The sequence below is a fragment of the Palaemon carinicauda genome, chromosome 2 (assembly GCF_036898095.1).
Source record: "Palaemon carinicauda isolate YSFRI2023 chromosome 2, ASM3689809v2, whole genome shotgun sequence".
Classification (NCBI taxonomy): domain Eukaryota; kingdom Metazoa; phylum Arthropoda; class Malacostraca; order Decapoda; family Palaemonidae; genus Palaemon; species Palaemon carinicauda.
Window position 1 is genome coordinate 181,477,143 of NC_090726.1, and position 22,500 is coordinate 181,499,642.

General features: G+C 36.7%; 2 protein-coding genes across 2 annotated transcripts; both read right to left on the minus strand.

Moving 5' to 3' along the window:
- Positions 1–11,066: 11,066 nt before the first annotated feature.
- Positions 11,067–16,535, minus strand: LOC137622399 (uncharacterized). The gene is made up of 2 exons (XM_068353014.1): positions 11,491–16,535; positions 11,067–11,224 (listed from the first exon to the last, which is right to left on the minus strand). Exon 1 carries the CDS (start codon positions 16,189–16,191, stop codon positions 15,049–15,051), a length of 1,143 nt encoding a protein of 380 aa, XP_068209115.1. The 5' UTR covers positions 16,192–16,535; the 3' UTR covers positions 11,067–11,224; positions 11,491–15,048.
- On the minus strand, positions 16,304–17,685 carry LOC137621521 (uncharacterized). The gene is made up of 2 exons (XM_068351879.1): positions 17,554–17,685; positions 16,304–17,425 (listed from the first exon to the last, which is right to left on the minus strand). Exons 1-2 carry the CDS (start codon positions 17,683–17,685, stop codon positions 16,304–16,306), a joined length of 1,254 nt encoding a protein of 417 aa, XP_068207980.1.
- Positions 17,686–22,500: the final 4,815 nt, after the last annotated feature.

Here is a 22,500-nt window from a genome sequence, read left to right on the forward strand (position 1 = left end):
TTATTCATCATCTAATCTTTCTTTGCACTTTGAATTTTATGTCTCTCATTTACTACTTTTCATCAAACCTCACCGATATTCTTTACTCAATTTCTTTATCTTTTATCTTGATTGTTTTACTGACAAGTCAATGATTTATAAACAATAAAGATGATAAAATAAACGACGCTGATTAAATCATTTCGTTTAATTGAATAACATGATCGGGGCTGGATTTAGATTTGGTGAGGCTGTAAGTTATTTGAGATAATGCGGACCTTTATATTATGCCCTTGGCTTTTTATGATGTACTTCATAAAATCGTCAACAGATGGCCCTTTTTATGATGTATTTCATAAAATCGTCAATAGACGGCAGTGTCAGTAAGTATTTGCAAAATACTTCGTCTGCAAAACTATTACATTATTTTAGTTTTTTTTTAATAAATTGGGCAAATGCACACCGTTTTTATTTTTGTAATGCCCTATGGCAGCGGCAAACTAGGCTTTCAAAACTATATGATGTAGTTCATAAAATCATCAATAGATGTCACTGGTAGTAAGAATTTTCAAAATAATTCGTCTGCAAATCTATTATCTTATTTTTGTTCTTTTTCGCTGCTCAAAGAAAGTGGGGGCACTAAACTATAGCTTATTTAGCTTACATATAAATCCCCCACTGGAACATGATCTATAAAATTTTCCTACTCATACAGCATCTTCCTCCTTGAATATATTCCTGCAACATATTCCCTCGTCATCGGTCTAATGGCCTCCATCTCTTTCTACGGCCTCTCTACCTTCGTCTCTCCCCAAAAGCAACAGCTTCAGCCCATCACCGTTCATAGCGCCCTGAGAATTCCCCCATCTGGCCAACGTACAAGCAAATCTCGTTTATCTTCCTCGGGTTTACAACACCATATGTTCATGCTGACGTTATATCCTCGACGACTGGAGCGCTGGGATTATATCCCCTTTTTATATGATGTTTCTCTTTTCAACATTCCCGTTAACTGCATTTCGTGTAATTCCTACATTTGTACAGTATTCTGGGAAATATGTTTTTCAATGATAGAGATAGGAAAGGAAGATATGGAATGCATTGGGAAGTATTAAATGTCGCTGTATATATAGACTACTGAATATACTCGGGTAATATACAGGAACAATGACTGAATTATTCACTGGATCCACATTTTGACAGGAAAAAGACACGATTACACATGCACAAATACAGAAACACATACACACAAATATATATGTATATATATATATATATATATATATATATATATATATATATATATATATTATGTATATTATTATATATATACATGTATATACATATATATATATATATATATATTTATATATATATACTTACATATACATATATTTACATATATATGCATATATATGAATATTTATAAAGCATATGTATATATATATATATATATATATATATATATATATATATATATATATATATATATATATGCGTGTGTGTATATGTGTGTATGTGTGTATTTATGTAAGTATGGTATATCAACTTTAAACGTGACCTTAATTCAATTTACTCCCATACTCTGCCTTTAACAACCCAGTAAGATCCGATACATTTTATTTGATGAATAATTAACACTCGGAGGGAATTTTACATGAAAATTTCACCTACTCTTAATCCAATTCATCTATCAAGATTTATGAGAGACTATTTTTGTTTCATTCTTGAGTAAAGGAGAAAAATCTTGGAGCCCTTTGGCTTATAGTATACTGCTTTTCCAACTAGGGTTGTAGCTGAGCTATTAATAATAATAATAATAATAATAATAATAATAATAATAATAATAATAATAATAATGATGATGATGACGATAATGAATAATAATAATAATAATAATAATAATAATAATACTGATAATAAAAATAAAATCATATATGAGGCAAACGGAGGCTCGGTACATACGTGACACTGACTTCCAATAACGAAATAAATTTCTCTTGTAGCGAAATGGGAAATGTTATGAACTGGGAGCTCGTTAGACGCGAGTTCAAATCTTGCTTGAGAGCTGATTGTACCAACCGTGTTTCACACAATTGTACATAATTCCTTTTGTATATATTATGCTTGTATCTTCGCTCCTCCCTCGCACTAAAAAGAACCTGAATGATCATGTCTCCGGTTTTGCTCTGTATCATTGTCTGTCTCTCGAACATGTCACGTCCTGTTGCCTTGAGGTTTTGTATATAAAGCAGAGTGTTCCTTAATAAATAACTCAGTCGTTTCCAATCTGCCTTTGAGTTCACACCCTTACTCGGCACCGTCACATGATGTTTAATCCTTTCAGGTCATCGTCAGTTGTATGATTATATTATTACTAGTGTACCCGATCCGTCAAAAAATACGCCTAAATATTCATATAGATACTCACACACACGGACATAAAGATTGATCTCTTTCCATCTGCTCCCCCTTTGCTGGTTCGGCAATTTGTGGGAGGGCTGGGTTTCCGAGTGTACCTCTCTGGGCAACCCATCCCTCTGTCTAGGGTATAACTTCTTCCTCTCCCCCTTGATCCTGATAGGAAAGAATATATATATATATATATATATATATATATATATATATATATATATATATATATATATATATATATATATATATATATATATATATATTATACACATTCGTTCTTTGATATATAGGGGAGATTATTATTATTATTATTATCAGGATTCCCCTTAGGGGAATACTATTGTTTTTGGTATTATTATTATTAGGATTCTATTACTCTGCAGCCATTCTTCAAAAGCCCTCTTTTTCTCTTCCACTTTTACCTTCACTCCTTCATTCCACCATTCACTGCCCTTCCTCATGCTGCCTCCAACAACCTTCTTGCCACATACATCACTTGCAATCCCAACAAAATTTTCTTTTGCTAACTTCCACTCCTCCTCTAAATTACCAGTTTCTCTTACTCTCACCTCGTCATATGCCATTTTCAACCTTTCCTGATATTTACTTTTTACCCCCGGTTTTATTAGCTCTTCAACCCTCACTAGCTCCCTTTTACATCCACCTACTCTATTCCCCCACTCTTTTGCTACAACTAATTTTCCTTCCACCAAAAAATGATCAGACATACCGTTAGCCATACCCCTAAACACGTGCACGTCTTTCAATCTTCCAAACATTCTTTTAGTTATCAACACATAATCCATTAATGCCCTTTCTACTACTCTTCCATTTGCCACTCTTACCCATGTATACTTATTTTTATCTTTCTTTTTAAAAAAGCTAGCACTTATTACCATCTCTTGTTCAACACACATATCTACCAGTCTCTCACCACTCTCATTTTCACCTGGTACGCCATATTTCCCAATGACACCTTCTACCTCTCCAGCACCCACTCTAGCATTTAAGTCACCCATAACAACTACATAATTCCTTCTACCCAGAGAAGTATGAAAAATATAGAGAGCAAAAGGTGGAAGTAAAGCGCAAGGTACGTGAGGCAAAGAGGGCAGCTGACCTGAGGTGGGGTCAGGGACTGGGTCAGTCATATGAAGAGAATAAGAAGAAGTTTTGGAAAGAAGTGAAGAGAGTAAGGAAGGCCGGCGCAAGAATTGAAGAGACAGTGAAAGATGGAAATGGAAGGTTGTTAAAAGGAGAGGAGGCAAGGAAAAGGTGGGCGGAATATTTTGAAAGTTTGCTGAATGTTGAGGATGATAGGGAGGCAGATATAATTGCGGTTCCAGGTGTTGAGGTGCCAGTGATGGGAGATGAGAATGAGAGAGAGATTACAATAGAGGAAGTGAGGAGAGCACTAGATGAAACGAGAGTAGGAAAAGCATCGGGTATGGATGGTGTGAAAGCTGAGATGTTGAAGGAAGGGGGTGTGACTGTACTTGAATGGTTGGTGAGATTGTTTGATGTGTGTTTTGTGTTGTCAATGGTACCAGTAGATTGGGTCTGTGCATGTATTGTACCACTATATAAGGGTAAGGGAGATGTGCATGAGTGTTGTAATTCAAGAGGTATTAGTTTGTTGAGTGTAGTTGGAAAAGTGTATGGTAGAATACTGATTAATAGGATTAAGGATAAAACAGAGAATGCAATCTTGGAAGTACAGGGTGGTTTTAGAAGAGGTAGGGGTTGTATGAATCAGATTTTTACAGTTAGGCAGATATGCGAGAAATATTTAGCAAAAGGTAAGGAGGTGTATGTTGCGTTTATGGATCTGGAGAAAGCATATGATAGAGTTGATAGGGAAGCAATGTGGAATGTGATGAGGTTATATGGAGTTGGTGGAAGGTTGTTGCAAGCAGTGAAAAGTTTCTACACAGGTAGTAAAGCATGTGTTAGAATAGGAAAGGAGGTGAGCGATTGGTTTCCGGTGAGAGTGGGGCTGAGACAGGGATGTGTGATGTCGCCCTGGTTGTTTAACTTGTATGTTGATGGAGTGGTGAGAGAGGTGAATGCTAGAGTGCTTGGACGAGGATTAAAACTGTTAGGCGAGAATGATCATGAATGGGAGGTAAATCAGTTGTTGTTTGCGGATGATACTGTACTGGTAGCAGACACAGAAGAGAAGCTTGACCGACTAGTGACAGAATTTGGAAGGGTGTGTGAGAGAAGGAAGTTGAGAGTTAATGTGGGTAAGAGTAAGGTTATGAGATGTACGAGAAGGGAAGGTGGTGCAAGGTTGAATGTCATGTTGAATGGAGCGTTACTTGAGGAGGTGGATCAGTTTAAGTAGTTGGGGTCTGTTGTTGCAGCAAATGGTGGAGTGGAAGCAGATGTACGTCAGAGAGTGAATGAAGGTTGCAAAGTGTTGGGGGCAGTTAAGGGAGTAGTAAAAAATAGAGGGTTGGGCATGAATGTAAAGAGAGTTCTATATGAGAAAGTGATTGTACCAACTGTGATGTATGGATCGGAGTTGTGGGGAATGAAAGTGATGGAGAGACAGAAATTGAATGTGTTTGAGATGAAGTGTCTGAGGAGTATGGCTGGTGTATCTCGAGTAGATAGGGTTAGGAACGAAGTGGTGAGGGTGAGAACGGGTGTAAGAAATGAGTTAGCGGCTAGAGTGGATATGAATGTGTTGAGGTGGTTTGGCCATGTTGAGAGAATGGAAAATGGCTGTCTGCTAAAGAAGGTGATGAATGCAAGAGTTGATGGGAGAAGTACAAGAGGAAGGCCAAGGTTTGGGTGGATGGATGGTGTGAAGAAAGCTCTGGGTGATAGGAGGATAGATGTGAGAGAGGCAAGAGAGCGTGCTAGAAATAGGAATGAATGGCGAGCGATTGTGACGCAGTTCCGGTAGGCCCTGCTGCTTCCTCCGGTGCCTTAGATGACCGCGGAGGTAGCAGCAGTAGGGGACTCAGCAGTATGAAGCTTCATCTGTGGTGGAAATGTGGGAGGTTGGGCTGTGGCACCCTAGCAGTACCAGCTGAACTCGGCTGAGTCCCTGGTTAGGCTGGAGGAACGTAGAGAGTAGAGGTCCCCTTTTTGTTTTGTTTCTTGTTGTTGTCGGCTACCCCCCAAAATTGGGGGAAGTGCCTTTGGTATATGTATGTATTATTAGGATTCCCTTTTAGGGGAATACTATTGTTTTTGGTGTTATTATTATTATTATTATTATTATTATTATTATCATTATTCTTTCTGCGCGTTTTTTTTTTCGCAAGAAATCTGAAATAATTATCATAGGTAGCCTATGGTAAGAATATGCCATAGACCCAGTTTAAGTGACCTTGACCTACTTTTCAAGATCACAGGGGCTTTTAAAGGCAAAATTTGTAAAATTTGAAATTGCCATTAGGCCTAAAGTATAAGCTGTATGGCTAAGGGCCTTATGGACAATGATACAGAGGTAAATCCCCAGATATTGCCCTACTTTGATGCAAGTAGGTCAAGGTCAAGGTTGCTAATGGCCAAACCGGGTCGAAACAGGTTTGTTTCCGAGATCTCAAAAACCGGAAGGCCCAGAGCCCTGATCTAAGTGGCATATGATGCCCTATATATTTATCTAAGGTTAGCTTAACTTTTGTAGCGACTGCTTAATTACTTTTCTAATATAGATTTTTTTACTATTTTTGACATTGCAGAAATCGTACGTTTGGCAATTTCTCCATGAAATACTGGTTTTTGGTCATAGCATGCTATAGTAAACTACCCCAAACATATGCCTAAAACCTCCAAATCAAATGTCAAATTTGACCTTGACCCTCATTTTCAAGGTCTTATGGCTATTTCATGGAGAAATATTAACGTAGGCTGAAGGTGATGTTTTGTTGACCAAACCCCCCCCCTCTCCTATTGGCACATGAGGTCAGATTTAACCCGTGACCTTCACACGACCTTGTGAGTGCCAATACTGCCAAATCAAATTTGACCTTGACCCTCATTTTCAAGGTCATATGGCTATTTCATGGAAAAAATTGGACATAGGCTAAAAGTGATGTTTTGTTGTCACCGCTCCCTCTCCCCCCCCCCCCATTCGCACATGCTTTTTCAGAATATGGGGTCATATTTAACCCGTGACCCTCACATGACCTTGTAAGTGCCCATTGTCTTCAAGTTCAAAGGTCAATTTCTCTATATTTGTAATTTTTGCCTATGTTTTACCTCCATATACCTGGTATCATACAGATAAATTGCTTTAGAATAGTTTGTTAACATAACTCAAAATTTAGTCAAGGGGTCACTAGGCCAATAAACTATTACACAATATCTTTTACTGATTGACAAAAGCATTTCCACAACTATTTTGCAGGGGAATCCTTCGCCACTGGCTTTAGCCAGTCGCAGTCTAGTTATTATTATTATTATTATTATTATTATTATTATTATTATTATTATTATTATTATTCAGTATACATACAATCATAGTTGGAAAAGCAGTATGCTATAAGCGCAAGGGCTCCAACAGGGAAAACTGGCCCAGTGAGGAAAGGAAGAAAGGAAATAAACTACATGAGAAGTAACAAACAATTACTATAAATTATTTTAAGATCAGTAAAAACGTTAAAATAGATCTCTCATATAATCTATAAAAAGAGACTCATGTCAACCTATTCAATATAAAAACATTCGCTGCAAGTTTGAACTAATAACATACGTACAGTATGCATAGGTGTTTGTATTAACATTCTCATAAACAAACGTTACGTCCTCTTTGTAAAGCCTATTTGATTAATTAACATAATCATAGGCTTTGCTATAAATGCCAGGTCAAATAGCATGATGATCCAAAATTACTTTTTTAGTAAATGGTCTACTGAAATTCTTTTTTTTTTTTCTATTTATACAAAATGACCCGAAATATTATGTTAGTTTAAAAAATGCAAGTGAATAGATTTCATAATATTTATCCAAGACCACAGGCCCTTCTGCGGAAAAAAAAATAATAGTACATAGAAAAATGTAAATGATGAATCCTCAAGATTATTACGTTTAGAAAAAAAAGATATACCAGTTGGAAATTTACATAAGTCAGCTGCAGACTGGTGAATCTCTCCAGGCGGAGGTTAGTCTGCAGTTGGGTGATCTAAAGGATAATAGATGTCAATTTACTGGTATTACAAGACCAGCATCCTATCTAGATTATGGAAATCTTCTTCTTTTCTTCTTTATCTGCATCTTTTCCCACGTTTATGTGGGGTTGATGTTTCTGACTCAAGATTGAGGTTAGTCTGCAGTTGGGTGATCTAAATGATAATGGAAGACCATTTACTGGTATTACAAGACCAGCATCCTATCTAGATTATGGAAATCTTCTTCTTTTCTTCTTTATCTGCATCTTTTCCCACGTTTATGTGGGGTTGATGTTTCTGACGAGCTTTCTCCATCTACCTCCTTCCCACACTTCATCACCGGTTAATCCCTTTGATCAAAGGTCATCCTTGATACAGTCCACCCACCTTCACTTTGGTCTCCCTCTCCTCGTTAGTTGTGATCGCTGCCGTTAGAGGTATTCTGTAATGATCCTGATTTCCAAATTTGGTAGTGGAGGGATGAGATGGTGGAAGAGCTTGTTTCAGTTTCAGTTTATGCGGATCTTAGTTCTCTTATGGGCTAGTTTCTAATATCGTCTGAAGAGACGTACACCAGAACGTCAGCCGGTCATACCCAACTCCCCACGGTGGTCCCAAACCACAGAAGTATGCTCCCCAGTAAACAGATTAAGCTTTCGATTCCGGGCTGGGATCGAACTGCTGCCATGTGAACGCTAAGCTAATGCATTACCAATAGGGAGCTAGTACACCAAATTTGTCTTATGTATCCAGTCGGGTACAGTTATCAAGTTAGGTCTGTGATGTTATTTTCTGTTGTTCAATATTTCATTAGCTGCCACCTTCTGATCTTCAGATACAATGTTACCGAAAGATTCAGTAATCTTTATGGTCTGTTTTAGAAGCCTTGTAATTACTTAGCTCATCTATCCCCTCACTTTTATTCTGCTCATTAATCGGAATTCTTTAGATAAACATCTTTATATGCAATACAAGTTCCATGAAATCGAATAATGAGTAAGAACAGATGAACCATAAACAACATTAATAGAATGATAATCGTGTCCTTTTAGCCACTATCGAAACATCGTATTTCAATCCTATATCGCTTATTAAGTAAAAAATTGCTTTGCTTATTCGTAGTACGTACATACATACATATACCAAGGTACTTACCCCAATTTTGGGGGGTAGCCGACATCAACAAATGAAACAAAACAAAAAAAGGGGACCTCTACTCTCTACGTTCCTCCAGCCTAACAAGGGACTCAACCGAGTTCAGCTGGTACTGCTAGGGTGCCACAGCCCACCCTCCCACATTATCCACCACAGATGAAGCTTCATAATGCTGAATCCCCCACTGCTGCTACCTCCGCGGTAATCTAAGGCATCGGAGGCAGCAGCAGGGCCTACCGGAACTACGTCACAATTGCTCGCCATTCATTCCTATTTCTAGCACGCTCTCTTGCCTCTCTCACATCTATCCTCCTATCACCCAGAGCTTTCTTCACTCCATCCATCCACCCAAAGCTTGGCCTTCCTCTTGTACTTCTCCCATCAACTCTTCCATTCATCACCTTATTTAGCAAACAGCCATTTTCCATTCTCACAACATGGCCAAACCACCTCAACACATTCATGTCCACTCTAGCTGCTAACTCATTTCTTACACCCGTTCTCACTCTCACCACTTCGTTCCTAACACTATCTATTCGAGATACACCAGCCATACTCCTTAGACACTTCATCTCAAACACATTCAATTTCTGTCTCTACGTCACTTTTATTCCCCACAACTCCAATCCATACATCACAGTTGGTACAATCACTTTCTCATATAGAACTCTTTTTACATTCATGCCCAACCCTCTATTTTCTACTACTCCCTTAACTGCCCCCAACACTTTGCAACTTTCATTCACTCTCTGACGTACATCTGCTTCCACTCCACCATTTGCTTCAACAACAGACCCCAACTACTTAAACTGATCCACTTCCTCAAGTAACTCTCCATTCAGCATGATATTCAACCTTGCACCACCTTCCCTTCTCGTACATCTCATAACCTTACTCTTACCCACATTAACTCTCAACTTCCTTCTCTCACACATTCTTCCAAATTCTGTCACTAATCGGCCAAGCTTCTCTTCTGTGTCTGCAACCAGTACAGTATCATCCGCAAACAACAACTGATTTACCTCCCATTCATGGCCATCCTCGTCTACCAGTTTTAATCCTCGTCCAAGCACTCGAGCATTCACCTCTCTCACCACTCCATCAACATACAAGTTAAACAACCACGGTGACATCACACATCCCTGTCTCAGCCCCACTCTCACCGGAAACCAATCACTCACTTCATTTCCTATCCTAACACATGCTTTACTACCTTTGCAGAAACTTTTCACTGCTTGCAACATCTTTCCATCAACTCCATATAACCTCATCACATTCCACATTGCTTCCCTATCAACTCTATCATACGCTTTCTCCAGATCCATAAACGCAACATACACCACCTTACCTTTTGCTAAATATTTCTTGCATATCTGCCTTACTGTAAAAATCTGATTCATACAACCCCTGCCTCTTCTAAAACCACTCTGTATTTCTAAAATTGCATTCTCTGTTTTATCCTTGATCCTATTAATCATTACTCTACCATACACTTTTCCAACTACGCTTAACAAACTAATACCTCTTGAATTACAGCACTCATGCACATCTCCCTTACCCTTATATAGTGGTACAATACATGCACAAACCCAATCTACTGGTACCATTGACAACACAAAACACATATTAAACAATCTCACCAACCATTCAAGTACAGTCACACCTCCTTCCTTCAACATCTCAGCTCTCACACCATCCATACCAGACGCTTTTCCTACTCTCGTTTCATCTAGTGCTCTCCTCACTTCATCTATTGTAATCTCTCTCTCATTCTCATCTCCCATCACTGGCACCTCAACACCTGCAACAGCAATTATATCTGCCTCCCTATTATCTTCAACATTCAGTAAACTAATTTACCATTAAAATTACGGTTTTTTAACAGTGTAGGTCAAGAATGTTTTTGTAATTAATCGTATACATGTTCGTAAATCGAGCTACTTTCAGTTACATACTCTATTACTATTATTATTATTATTATTATTATTATTATTATTATTATTTAAGCTACAACCCTAGTTTGAAAATCTAGAGGCTATAAGACGAAGGGCTCCAACAGGGAAAAATAGCCCAGTGAGGAAAGCAAACAAGGAAATAAATTATCAACAAGAGAAGTAATAAACAATTGACATAAGAGTGAAAAATTAAATTGATTATCCTAAATTAGAAACTCGATGCCTAGCTAGTGGACTAGCTAATGGTTCTCATCATTGTCTTTTTCATATCGATTAGTAGATAAAATACTTACTTTTTACACCATCAACACCAATCGAATTCTCATTAGTTTTTCGAAAAGCAATTTTTTGAGAGGGCAATGTAACATAAATTAAGGAGAAGCAAAATTATAAGTCATAAAAAATTAATTTAATTTACAATTAAACGGTAAATTTATGACAATTTACAATCCGAAGAATGACTGGCGAATATGATGATCCTGATCAGTTCAAATCTCGGAAAAACTTAGCGTGGACTTTCTCTCTCTCTCTCCGCCAGAGAAACTGCATTTGGTCCGCACTATTACCCCTCAATTTTCGAAACATCCGAAGGATCTGTAACCCATAGCATGAAACATTATAAATTGGAAACGTCAGGGGCTACAAACATAATGTGCATATATGCGAAATCTTGGAAAACAAACGAACTTTTAATAATAATCTATGGAAAATACGAAACCTAGATCAAATTTGAAACTTAAAGGGAGACCCTTCAGACTTTATTATATATATGAGTTTGGTTGCAAGACAAAAGGTTATAAAACCGTAACCATAGTTGAAAGTTCATTAAGCAAATGCATCGTACTTAATGCAAACCTTACCTCAACATATAGCCAGTCTCTTAGGTCCATAGAAAAGCAGTGACGAAGGTAGAGGTGTTGATGGTAGTCTTCTATTTGAGCTCTTGAGTAGTATAAGGTGGTCAGACGATGACGTGATCCATGAGCGGCTAAGTCCAGAGCCACCGATCTTACACTAATGAATGACAGCCATTGTCCTTGGCTGCCAAAAAATTAATTCAAATTCAGGAGAAGACTGCCTTGCTGCGCTTCTTACGCTGGCCTCTTCATACTGCCTTCTTCAGATCATTCACCACCGACAATGGTTTTCCCAGTCTTGTGTCCAGCAGCGAACAACCTGGTGAAACTTAAAATACATCGCTCAAGAATGGCTTGTTTCTTGCTTTAAAATTGTCCCAAGAGGTAGTTTAAGGTATGCTAAGTAGATGCATTTGCTTTTCAAAATAAAAGAACCAAACCATTCCCGAGCAAACAATTTAAACATAAGAAATTTACCACAACCAAACAATTCATATAATATACAAAAAATAGAATGCACACGAATGTGCATTTTTCTACACTCCCGCGAGGGGATTCAATTTTTTTTAGGAAAAAAATTGAATTACAATATAGCGATCAAAGATCACGCTAGACTGTCATCCAATAGTTTCTTTACCTTATCTTTCCCAATCATGGCAGCTCGCCTCTTGGGTCTCTCCTTAACCTCATCTTCCATGCTCAGTTTATCCTCACATGGCGATTGTGCTTTATCGTTAAGTTTAGCCTCATATTCCCGTTTATAGAGCAATGGAATCAAGGATGAAACGTGCCTTTTAGTCTCTTCCCTACTTTTCCCTTTGAGTACTGTTGCACCGGTTACTTCACCTAAAGAGTTCAGTTTTATCTCTTTGACAATACCCATTGGAAAATTAGTAGGTTTAAGAAGGGGTTCTTTAATGAGAACAATGTCTCCAACTTCTAATAGTTTATGATTAACAGGTTGGTATCTACTGCGTTTGTCAGTGGCTTGATTCACCAGCTGCACAACAAATTCTTTATTATATATCTCTATTATACTTTCCCTAGCCTTTCGTAACTTCCCGTGGCTGTCCTTCACATGGGAAATGGGAGATATATCCGGAACCCAAGTATCATCTGCCCTAGGTAAAGGATGTAAATGGGGAATAATATTTAAGGAATTCAATTCATGACCTTTAACTAAAATTTCTGGAGTTATAGGAGATGGTACAGGTTCAGTCCCATCATAGTATCGCAAGTATTCTTTAAAGGCAATTGGTCGACGGTTTACTATATGTACAATATTTTGTACAGCAAAGTCAAAATCTAAATATTCGAGGACCATATTCCGAATAGAGCCTTCAATAAGCCTTTTGACCATCTTAACACAAGATTCCACTAAAGATCCAAGTTCACTGTGGCCTTTATAGTACTGCTGAAAGCTCAAAGGTTTTATGTTGTTCTCCCTGAAATAGGATTGTGTATCCTTATCACTTAAAAAATTCTCAACGGTTCTAGCACCTGAAGTTAGCTGTGAACCTTGGTCACTTAAACAGACACCCCAAACTCGAAACAATGGAGCTGAAGTGCTCGCAAAAAGGATATCACCGAAAAGTCTACACAAACCTTAAGATTTATGGCTCTGGACCATAAACAGGTGATACATAATATCCATACCTTTGATTTCTTACCCATCCAATATACCCAGTAAGGTCCAAAATAGTCAATGAAAATATACCTGTAAGGTATTGTTGGAGGAGAAACCCTAAATTCTCTATAAGGGGACTGGTTTATCTTTATAGTTCTACCGTTAAATCTACGGCAGTGAACACAAGTTTTCAAGACTTTCTTTACAGTAGAAAAACTGCAAGGAATCCAAAACCGTTTCCTAGCCTCAGATAATGTGGCATATATTCCAGAATGAGCTAACTTAACATGAAAATTTCTAATAATTTCTTCAGTTAATTTACTGTTTTCGGCTAAAAGAATGGGGAATACATAACTACCGTCTCTCCACTTATGAAATTTACTTTTAACTCTTAGTAAACCAGATTTCTTTTCAATGAATAAATTTAGTTGACTTACTATGTTAGGCATATCCCTAATTTTAGGGTTCCTTTCTCTGAAATATTTAAAAACATCCGGAAAATTTTGGCGTTGATCTTGCAAAATCATCAGTTGCCATGCATTCAAAGAAATTTCATCATTACTGAAAACCTCAAAATAGTCATACTTGCCAGATTTGTTCTTTAACTTCCGTTTGACATTGTTTATGAATGTCAGTACATGTTTGTAGACCGAAATCAAATGAAGCCAATCGGAATTTCCAACAGTAGAATTAAAAATGCCTCCCTTCTCTGGCTCAGTCACACTCCCTATCTCACAGTGGCCTTCTGAAACTTCAAGTACATTGGTTAAAGGATTTGGGATCGTTACATCCAAACTGTCATCTTCCAAGATATCATGAATGTTATCAGGTCCTGTGAAGAAATTTGATTTTATCAACCTCTTATATGACAATGACCTGGTAGTACAATCTGCAGGATTTATCATACCTGCACAAAATTTGAAAGTCACGGGGACTGTTTCACATAGATTCTCTATTCTTTGCAACCTATTCATAACAAAAATACTTAGTTTTTTTAATTTATCAAACCTATTTGTTCAAGAATTTAACCAATTCAGTGCAACTGCACTATCTGAGAAAACTACCAATTTTGTAATGTTTATGGGGGAGACACACACTGAACCACTAAGTTCCTTATAAATGTCAGCAATAGTTTCCGTACCAAGCAAGAGAGATTGAAATTCAAGAGAAGGGATAGACTTTAGCTCTAACTGGCGTCCAATTATTCTATTTTTTGACAGAAGGAAACTTACCTCCTTTGTTCGCAAGTTCTTGATAAAGAGCACAACACCATATATATGCTTGCTAGAATCACAAAAAGCAATAATTTGGAAAGGATCATTCCTGCGACCAACAAATCTCTTCACTGCAATTTCAGGAACACCATTTACTTGCTTGCAAATATTAGACCATTCTCGTAGCTCCTCACCAGAGTCTCTATCGTCCCATCCAACTTCTTTCCTGCATTGTAGCGAGTGCATAAATAATCTAGCCCTGTTTAATAAAGGACCATAAAATGAGAACACATCAAAATTGGCTGCAATAGAACTTAAAATTTGTCTTTCGGTCGCTGCATCCTTATCAAGTACCAACTTGCTTGCCGAAAGAGTATCACTGTTTCTGTCCCAAAGCAAACCAAGCAATTTTACTTTTGTAGGCGTCTTTTCCTTATCTTTATCTACCTGTTGCTGCAGAGAGTCATCATTGGTTATGAATTGCTGCAATTCAAATTTATAGGGAGAAAATATACTGTCAAGTTTCTCATAAGCCCATTTCAACCTGTCTATATCATTGGTCGTGTAAGCCAAGTTATCCATGTAAGCTAAGTTATATAACTCTGTCTTCAATTCCTTTACATCAATATTGTCACCTTGGACATCCAACATCAAAATTTTATAAAGTGCTAACATTAATAAAGCTGGACTACATGGCAAACCAAATGGAAGTCTGCAATGTTAATAAACAATTAAGGAATAGTCCTTTTTAGATAAGTTTCTATACCAATAAAAGAGTAACCTACTTTGATCTGAAGGCACCAACTTAATCATCAGAAATGCCTTTTTTATATCAAAACATAACAATTTTTCATTAAATCTTAGCTGTAAAATAGAAGTAGAAATCTTCTTATTCAAACAAGGACCAGCAAAAATTGCTTGATTATGAGATAGAGTTATAGGTTTATCTTTGTCAGATTCACACAAATTTGACAAAAATACATTACGACATTTTGTTGACTCTCGGTCCATCTTGAACAATGGCATGTGCGGCAGGAAGCTATGTTGAGGGTTTTCCTCCAAGAATTGCTCCAAGTTAGATACTCTCTCTATAATGCCTAGCTGTTCCTGTTCTTTAAAAACCTCGTCAATCATTTGAAAAGCATTATCCTTTTTGCTAAATTTCTTAAAATTTGATTTTAATATTGCTTTTGACAGATTTTGATTCTTACCAAGCAAATGAGCTACTTTCCCATTCCATAACAGAGGCATAACTAACCTTCCATCACGATCTCTACAAGTATTTTCTAAAGCAAATTCTACTACTTTCCTGTTCTCCTCAGTAAAGTCTTCGTCATATAAGTTAGAATCACTATGCGAAAAACTTTCTGCCTTTGAGGAAAGAATTTCTTCTGCTGCTCTCTCGAGTTCAGCTTCAACAATGTGACCCTTATTTAAAACAGAAATATCAGTACAAGCAGGGAACTTTAATTCCTCTACCGAGTCTAAGAACAATCCATCCTTATCCAAATTACTATCAACTTCAAGGGGACCCTCACCCTTTACACAAACTTCAGAAGAATGCTTTATCCGGTCTGGTAATAGAGCTAGATTTTGCTTATACCTTTCAATGTCACCTACAAGTATCACTCCTAAGGGTGATTCCAAGTAAACAGAGGGAATCACTTCAGAACTACCTCCAAACAGCACATCCTTCTGTGGTACTAAATGAGAGTTATCATTTCCCAAGAGTAATTTTATATCTTCAACTTTGTCCCCAGACATATGCAAAGTTTCGTCGGCTAATACATAGCCCTTATCCTTAAATACTTGAGCTACTTCAGAGATACCTGACAAAAGTAATTTCAAATTAATAGACTTCATGGCAATAGCAGTAAAATAATCATCATTCAACTTTACCTTGTATACTACAGTGGCTAACGGCTTTGAAGAATTAATACCATTCACCACCAAAGAATAATTCGGATTAACAACTTCAAAACTGCATACTCTTAGCCCAGTCTTCCTCAACGAAAGTTACTTGACTTCCTGAATCCTTTATACCTCGATCCCCATTGTCATTCAGTGAAAAGGAAGGCACAGCAGTCACCGGGTTACAAGAGATTCTTAAAACTCCTAAATCAGACCAAGTTAAATTAGAAACAACAGAATTAGAGTTCGATTTCTCTTTACAATTCACCTTTGCCGTTTGGTTAGTCACTTCTTGGTTATCTGAATCATTCTTAAGGTTATTAGCAGTACTTTTGGGGTCTTTACGAAATTTACAAAGATAGCTGAAATGCCACTTTTTACAATGTTTACATTTTCTGTTAAATTTAAACCTGCAATCTGAAGTTTTATGAGAATCGTAAGTACAGTTTGTACAAAAATTCAATTGTTTTAGTTTTTCAATTTTACTTTGTGGAGTTACATAAACTGAACACTTAAAAATTGGGTGATCAATGTCTCCTTTATTGTCTGCTAAACATAGAGAACATTCTTTAACTTTAGACTTCTCAACATTAACAACAGCAGAAGCTAAACAATTTGAGTTGGACACAACCTTTTTCTCAAGATTACCTTGTTTCACATTAAATTTCTTGGATATGTTTTTATATCTTTCCAAAGCAGTAAAGATATGTTCATCTATTTGCTGCAACGAGGGCTTATTCGAGCCAGTAATATGCAATAACTGATTCTTGAAACAGTCATTAAACCCATTCCATATGAAATACTGTAAAACTATGTTTTGATCTATGCTTAAAGCCTCAAATTGATTACAAATTATTCTCATATTACTGATAAAGTCATACGGATCACTCTGATACGTTAGCTTCAACTCCGATAACTGCTTAATAACCCTATATTGTTGAGACAAAGTATCTGCAAACGCTTTCTGTAATAATTTCTTAGCTTCTTCATACGAACGGTTGCTACAATCTAATGAGTTTACCAGTTTAAGCGAGTCACCTGAAAGCTGTCTCGTAAGAAGAGTAAATTTAACGTGAGTACTAAGATCATACTTATCAATAGTTGCTTCGAACTCTCGCAAAAACTTCGAAATATCCTCATCTTCTCGATTACCAAATGTCGGTAAAGGTAGTTCAGGTAATTTAAGCTGTGAAATTTCAGAACGCGAACGATCGGAAAGGTTTCCGGGCGAAAGTGACACCGCGGTCTTAGGAGAGAGAGACACTTACTCAAACGATCGTCATAAACGAACCAAGTATCCATTTCCTCACTCACCAATTCATCGCCGTTGTCGTCTTTATCTGCGCTATCCCAAATTTCCTTCAAAACCTCGTTATTTACTTTGTCAAGTTTTTCTTTAAGGTCAACCAACATGTTCATATGCTCGTTAGCATCGCTTACAGACATCGAAGAAACAAACCTTTCTATGAAATTACACTTCTTGACTAATGAATGACAGCCATTGTCCTTGGCTGCCAAAAAATTAATTCAAATTCAGGAGAAGACTGCCTTGCTGCGCTTCTTACGCTGGCCTCTTCATACTGCCTTCTTCAGATCATTCACCACCGACAATGGTTTTCCCAGTCTTGTGTCCAGCAGCGAACAACCTGGTGAAACTTAAAATACATCGCTCAAGAATGGCTTGTTTCTTGCTTTAAAATTGTCCCAAGAGGTAGTTTAAGGTATGCTAAGTAGATGCATTTGCTTTTCAAAATAAAAGAACCAAACCATTCCCGAGCAAACAATTTAAACATAAGAAATTTACCACAACCAAACAATTCATATAATATACAAAAAATAGAATGCACACGAATGTGCATTTTTCTACATTAGTATTTCTTTAAGGACTTTCCTCCTCCAGATGATGAATCCTCTGATTCATTCCAGTGTTTCTCTCATCGATACTCCAAATATTTCCTTTACAATTCCACATTATTAATCATTCTGTATTCCTCCTTCAATGTTATAAACAACAATCATTTCAGCTGTAATACTGAAGCTCTATTATGTTTAATCTGTATCAAAATAGAATTCCCCTGGAAGAGTAAATACTCCTTCAAGGAAAGTCTCTTTCAATTCTTAATTCGTCGTTTCATATATCATAAGATGCATTAGGGTTCCAGGTTTCCTTGTAATGAAAGATGAATTAGCTCAGAGAGAGAGAGAGAGAGAGAGAGAGAGAGAGAGAGAGAGAGAGAGAGAGAGAGAGACTAATGTGGTGAGGATTACTATTTTATGCAATACAATGTTTACCAGGGGAGAATAAATGCGGAAATTTCAACATATATATACATATATATGTATATATATATATATATATATATATATATATATATGTATACAGTATATATATATATATATATATATATATATATATATATATATATATATATATACTGTATATATATATATATATATATATATATATATATATATATAATATATATATACAGTATATATATATATATATATATATATATATATATATATATATATATATATATGTGTGTGTGTGTGTGTGTGTATATTTATATATATATACTATTAACGTCAAATTTTCCTGCAACACCAACAGACTATTATTATTATTATTATTATTATTATTATTATTATTATTATTAACTAAGCTGCAAAGCTACTTGGAAAAGCAGGATGCCATAAGTCCAAAGGCTCCAGCAGGAAAAGAATAGCCCAGTGAGGAAAGGAAATAAGGAAATTAATATAATATACAACAAGTAACGAACAATTAGATTAATTTTAGAACATTAACAACATTAAAACATGTTTTTCATATATAAGATAAAAAGAGAGACTTATGTCATAACAGAAAAACATTTAATTACATATTTAGAGAATGACGTACGTGTTATTATTATTATTATTATTATCATTATTATTATTATTATTTTTATTATCATTATTATTATTATTATTAATAGTAGGAAAAACAGGATGCTATAAGACCAAGGACTCTAGCAGGGAAAAAAGCTCCAGTGGGGAGAGGAAATAAGGGAATAAATAAACTATATGAGAATTATTGAACAATTAAAAAGAAAATGTTTAAGAACAGTAACTGCATAAAAACAGATCTTTCACATATAAAGTAAAAAGACAGACTTGTGTCAGCCTATTCAACACAACAGTATTTCCTTTTCTATTGAGAGAATGACGTAGGTCTATCAACGTGACTGTGAGCATGCTGACTTTAGAATTCAACTGTAGGCCTACCGGTCCAAATTACGGACTGCCAACGCAAGAACCCGTGTTTTACATAAAGTAGAACAGTCTTGAAATGATTTTAAAAACAAATAAACCAGTTCAAAGATAACTAAGAGCAACACAGTAATCAAAGGGGGAACACACGAGCAAATGAATATCTGGAGAGAACAGCACCTCAGTCAAGACCAGTTAAACCAACGCTTTGGGGCCGAGAAAGAGATGGAAGCCTCTTTGTTACCCGATTGTTTTAACGCTATGAATTTAGGAACTACCGGCCGGAGAATATGCTGACTTTTATTCTGAGAGGCGGAAGAAACCCATTCCACCGGATCATTCCACTTCTAACAAACGGCTTTACTTCTCTTCAATGGACAAAAGCACTCTGGAGGGACTCGGAAAGCCTGACAAGAAAATTAAGTTCTGTGGCTTGTAATACAATTACGGATAACATCGTGATATGATGCACTGGAACACTTTCTCCGCTTAACAATGAAATGAGAGATTGAAGGTACTTACGTTAAGCTCCTTGATGTCTATTTCTGGCGTAAGTGTTGCATTTTGACATTAATAAACTCTAAGAATAGAGAAAGCAAAAATGTAGGACTGAATATGAGTAAATGAATATGAGTAAAACTAAGATACTGTTCAATTAAAAGAAGGATAAGCATGGGATGGAGAGCTTTCAGTACACAAAATTAGATTATGAAATGTCAAAGACCAATTTATCTTGAGAAAAAAGGGTAATTAATCAGATAGTCCTACCAGTTTTAACTTATGCATCAGGATCTTGGAGTCTTACTAAAGCCTTAGAACATAAACTATTAAAAACTTGGGGGTTATGGAAAAAATAATGAAGGGAATAACACTTAAAGATTCAAAGAGAGCAACATGGATGCGAGAACAAACTAAAGTAGAGGATATTCTAACAACATGAAAGAAAAAGATATGGGCATGGACAGGACATATAATGAGAATGACAAATAACACATTAGCATTAAGAATAACAGAATGGGTCCCTGAAAATTACAAAAGAAGCAAGGGAACGAAGAGAAGACGATGGATTGACGAAATAAGTAAATTTGCGGGTGTGGACTGGCTTTGAAACCACAAACATACCGAAGTGGAGAGACGATGTCTGAGGCCTTTGTTCTGATGATGAAGATGATGATGATGATATTCTAATATACTCATTTACAAGCAATATGTGTATGTGAAACAAGATCCATAGAACGCCTATGTATTTGTGATGACAATTTAACATGCTTTCCCTTTGCCTACACATACACCGAATAGTTTGGCCTATTCATTGCAGATTCACCTCTGTCCTCATACACCTGACAACACTGAGATTACCAAACAATTCTTCTTCACCCAAGGGGTTAACTGCTTTACTGTAATTGTTCAGTGGCTACTTTCCTTTTGGTAAGGGTAGAAGAGACTCTTTAGCTATGGTAAGTAGCTCTTCTAGGACAAAATCAAACCATTATTCTTTAGTCTTGGGTAATGCCATAGCCTCTGTACCATGGTCTTCCACTGTCTTGGGTTAGAGATCTCTTGCTTGAGGGTACACTTGGGCACAATAATCTATCATATTTCTTTTCCTCTTGTTTTATTTTAGTTTTTATACTTTTATTTAGGAGATATTTGTTATAATGTTATTACTCTTCTTGAAATATTTCATTTTTCCTTGTTTCCTTTCCTCACGAGGCTATTTTCCCTGTTGGAGCCCCCAGGCTTATAGCATCCTGCATTTCCAACTAGGGTTGTAGCTTAGCAAGTAATAATAATAATAATAATAATAATAATAATAATATTGATAATAATAATAGTTTCTCTTTTAGTCTTATATAAACCAATATTCCAGAAGGCAAATCGTTCATATTTTTTTCTTTTGGGGAAATAGCGAATTAGAACGCGTGATACAATATCCCTTGGAATGATGAAGTCTATTTGCTTCTTCAATTGGTTTATCTATTCTGACATTCCAATCATCCCAGATCTGTCAGTCACGAGCGTCCAAATTAAACACACAGAGAGAGAGAGAGAGAGAGAGAGAGAGAGAGAGAGAGAGAGAGAGAGAGAGAGAGAGAGAGAGAGATGGATCCCTCAATGAAACATCATCTCAAACGTCAAATGATGGAAGAGAAACTTTTCAAAATATCACATTCTCTTTTTATCTGAACTTGATCTCGGTTTACATTTCAATTTCATTTCGTATGATTGAAATGGTTAAATAAAATGGAAATATGATGGGTAATGGAACATTAGCAGTAATAATTATTTGTAATAAGCACACGTGTTATTATTATTAATAATAACTACATTGAAGATTAAAGCTGCCTTAATTGCATTGATTTTGTAATTGAGCTTCTCAATTGGTCTAATATTCCTTTTCTCAACAGTACTGCATACTGCCAGTAGCTGTACCATGTTAGTCATCAGTAGGTACTAGGTAGAGGAATAATATACATAGAAAGATTCTAAGATTTTACTAGAAATTTACTAAAAGTAAACTTGTCAAATACAGCGGGCCTTGTGTTTTCTCTTATCTTCAGGCTAGAACTATGTACGCGACTAAGTGGGGCTGGCTCTTTATATACAGGAAGGGGCGGTAGTCAACTCGGGCGCTAGTCATTGTTTGGGCCCCATGAGCACAGGCAGTAAATGACTCTTGGGCGGATCAGGTCTCCCATTGGCTGAGGCGGTAACCGAGGCCGGATCTGTCATAGTCAGGCAGCTGCTACACTCATAGTCATTGGTATTAGGCGAGTTCTCTGTGTAATGCTGGACTAGGTTCCCAACGGTGGGCGCTGACTAACCGAGACGCTCCTGAGCGGGGCTCAGCGTCAGGTAAGCTGTTCTGCTACTCAGCTTCCAGGTCCAGTGAGTCCAACGCTGCTTCCTGATTAGCAGTCTCCGTCTCAGTTACAGGCAGGCTGTCGGGTCGCTGATCGTACTCATGCTCGTAGGAATTGGTGAGGAATTTGTTAAGTGTTCCTACAG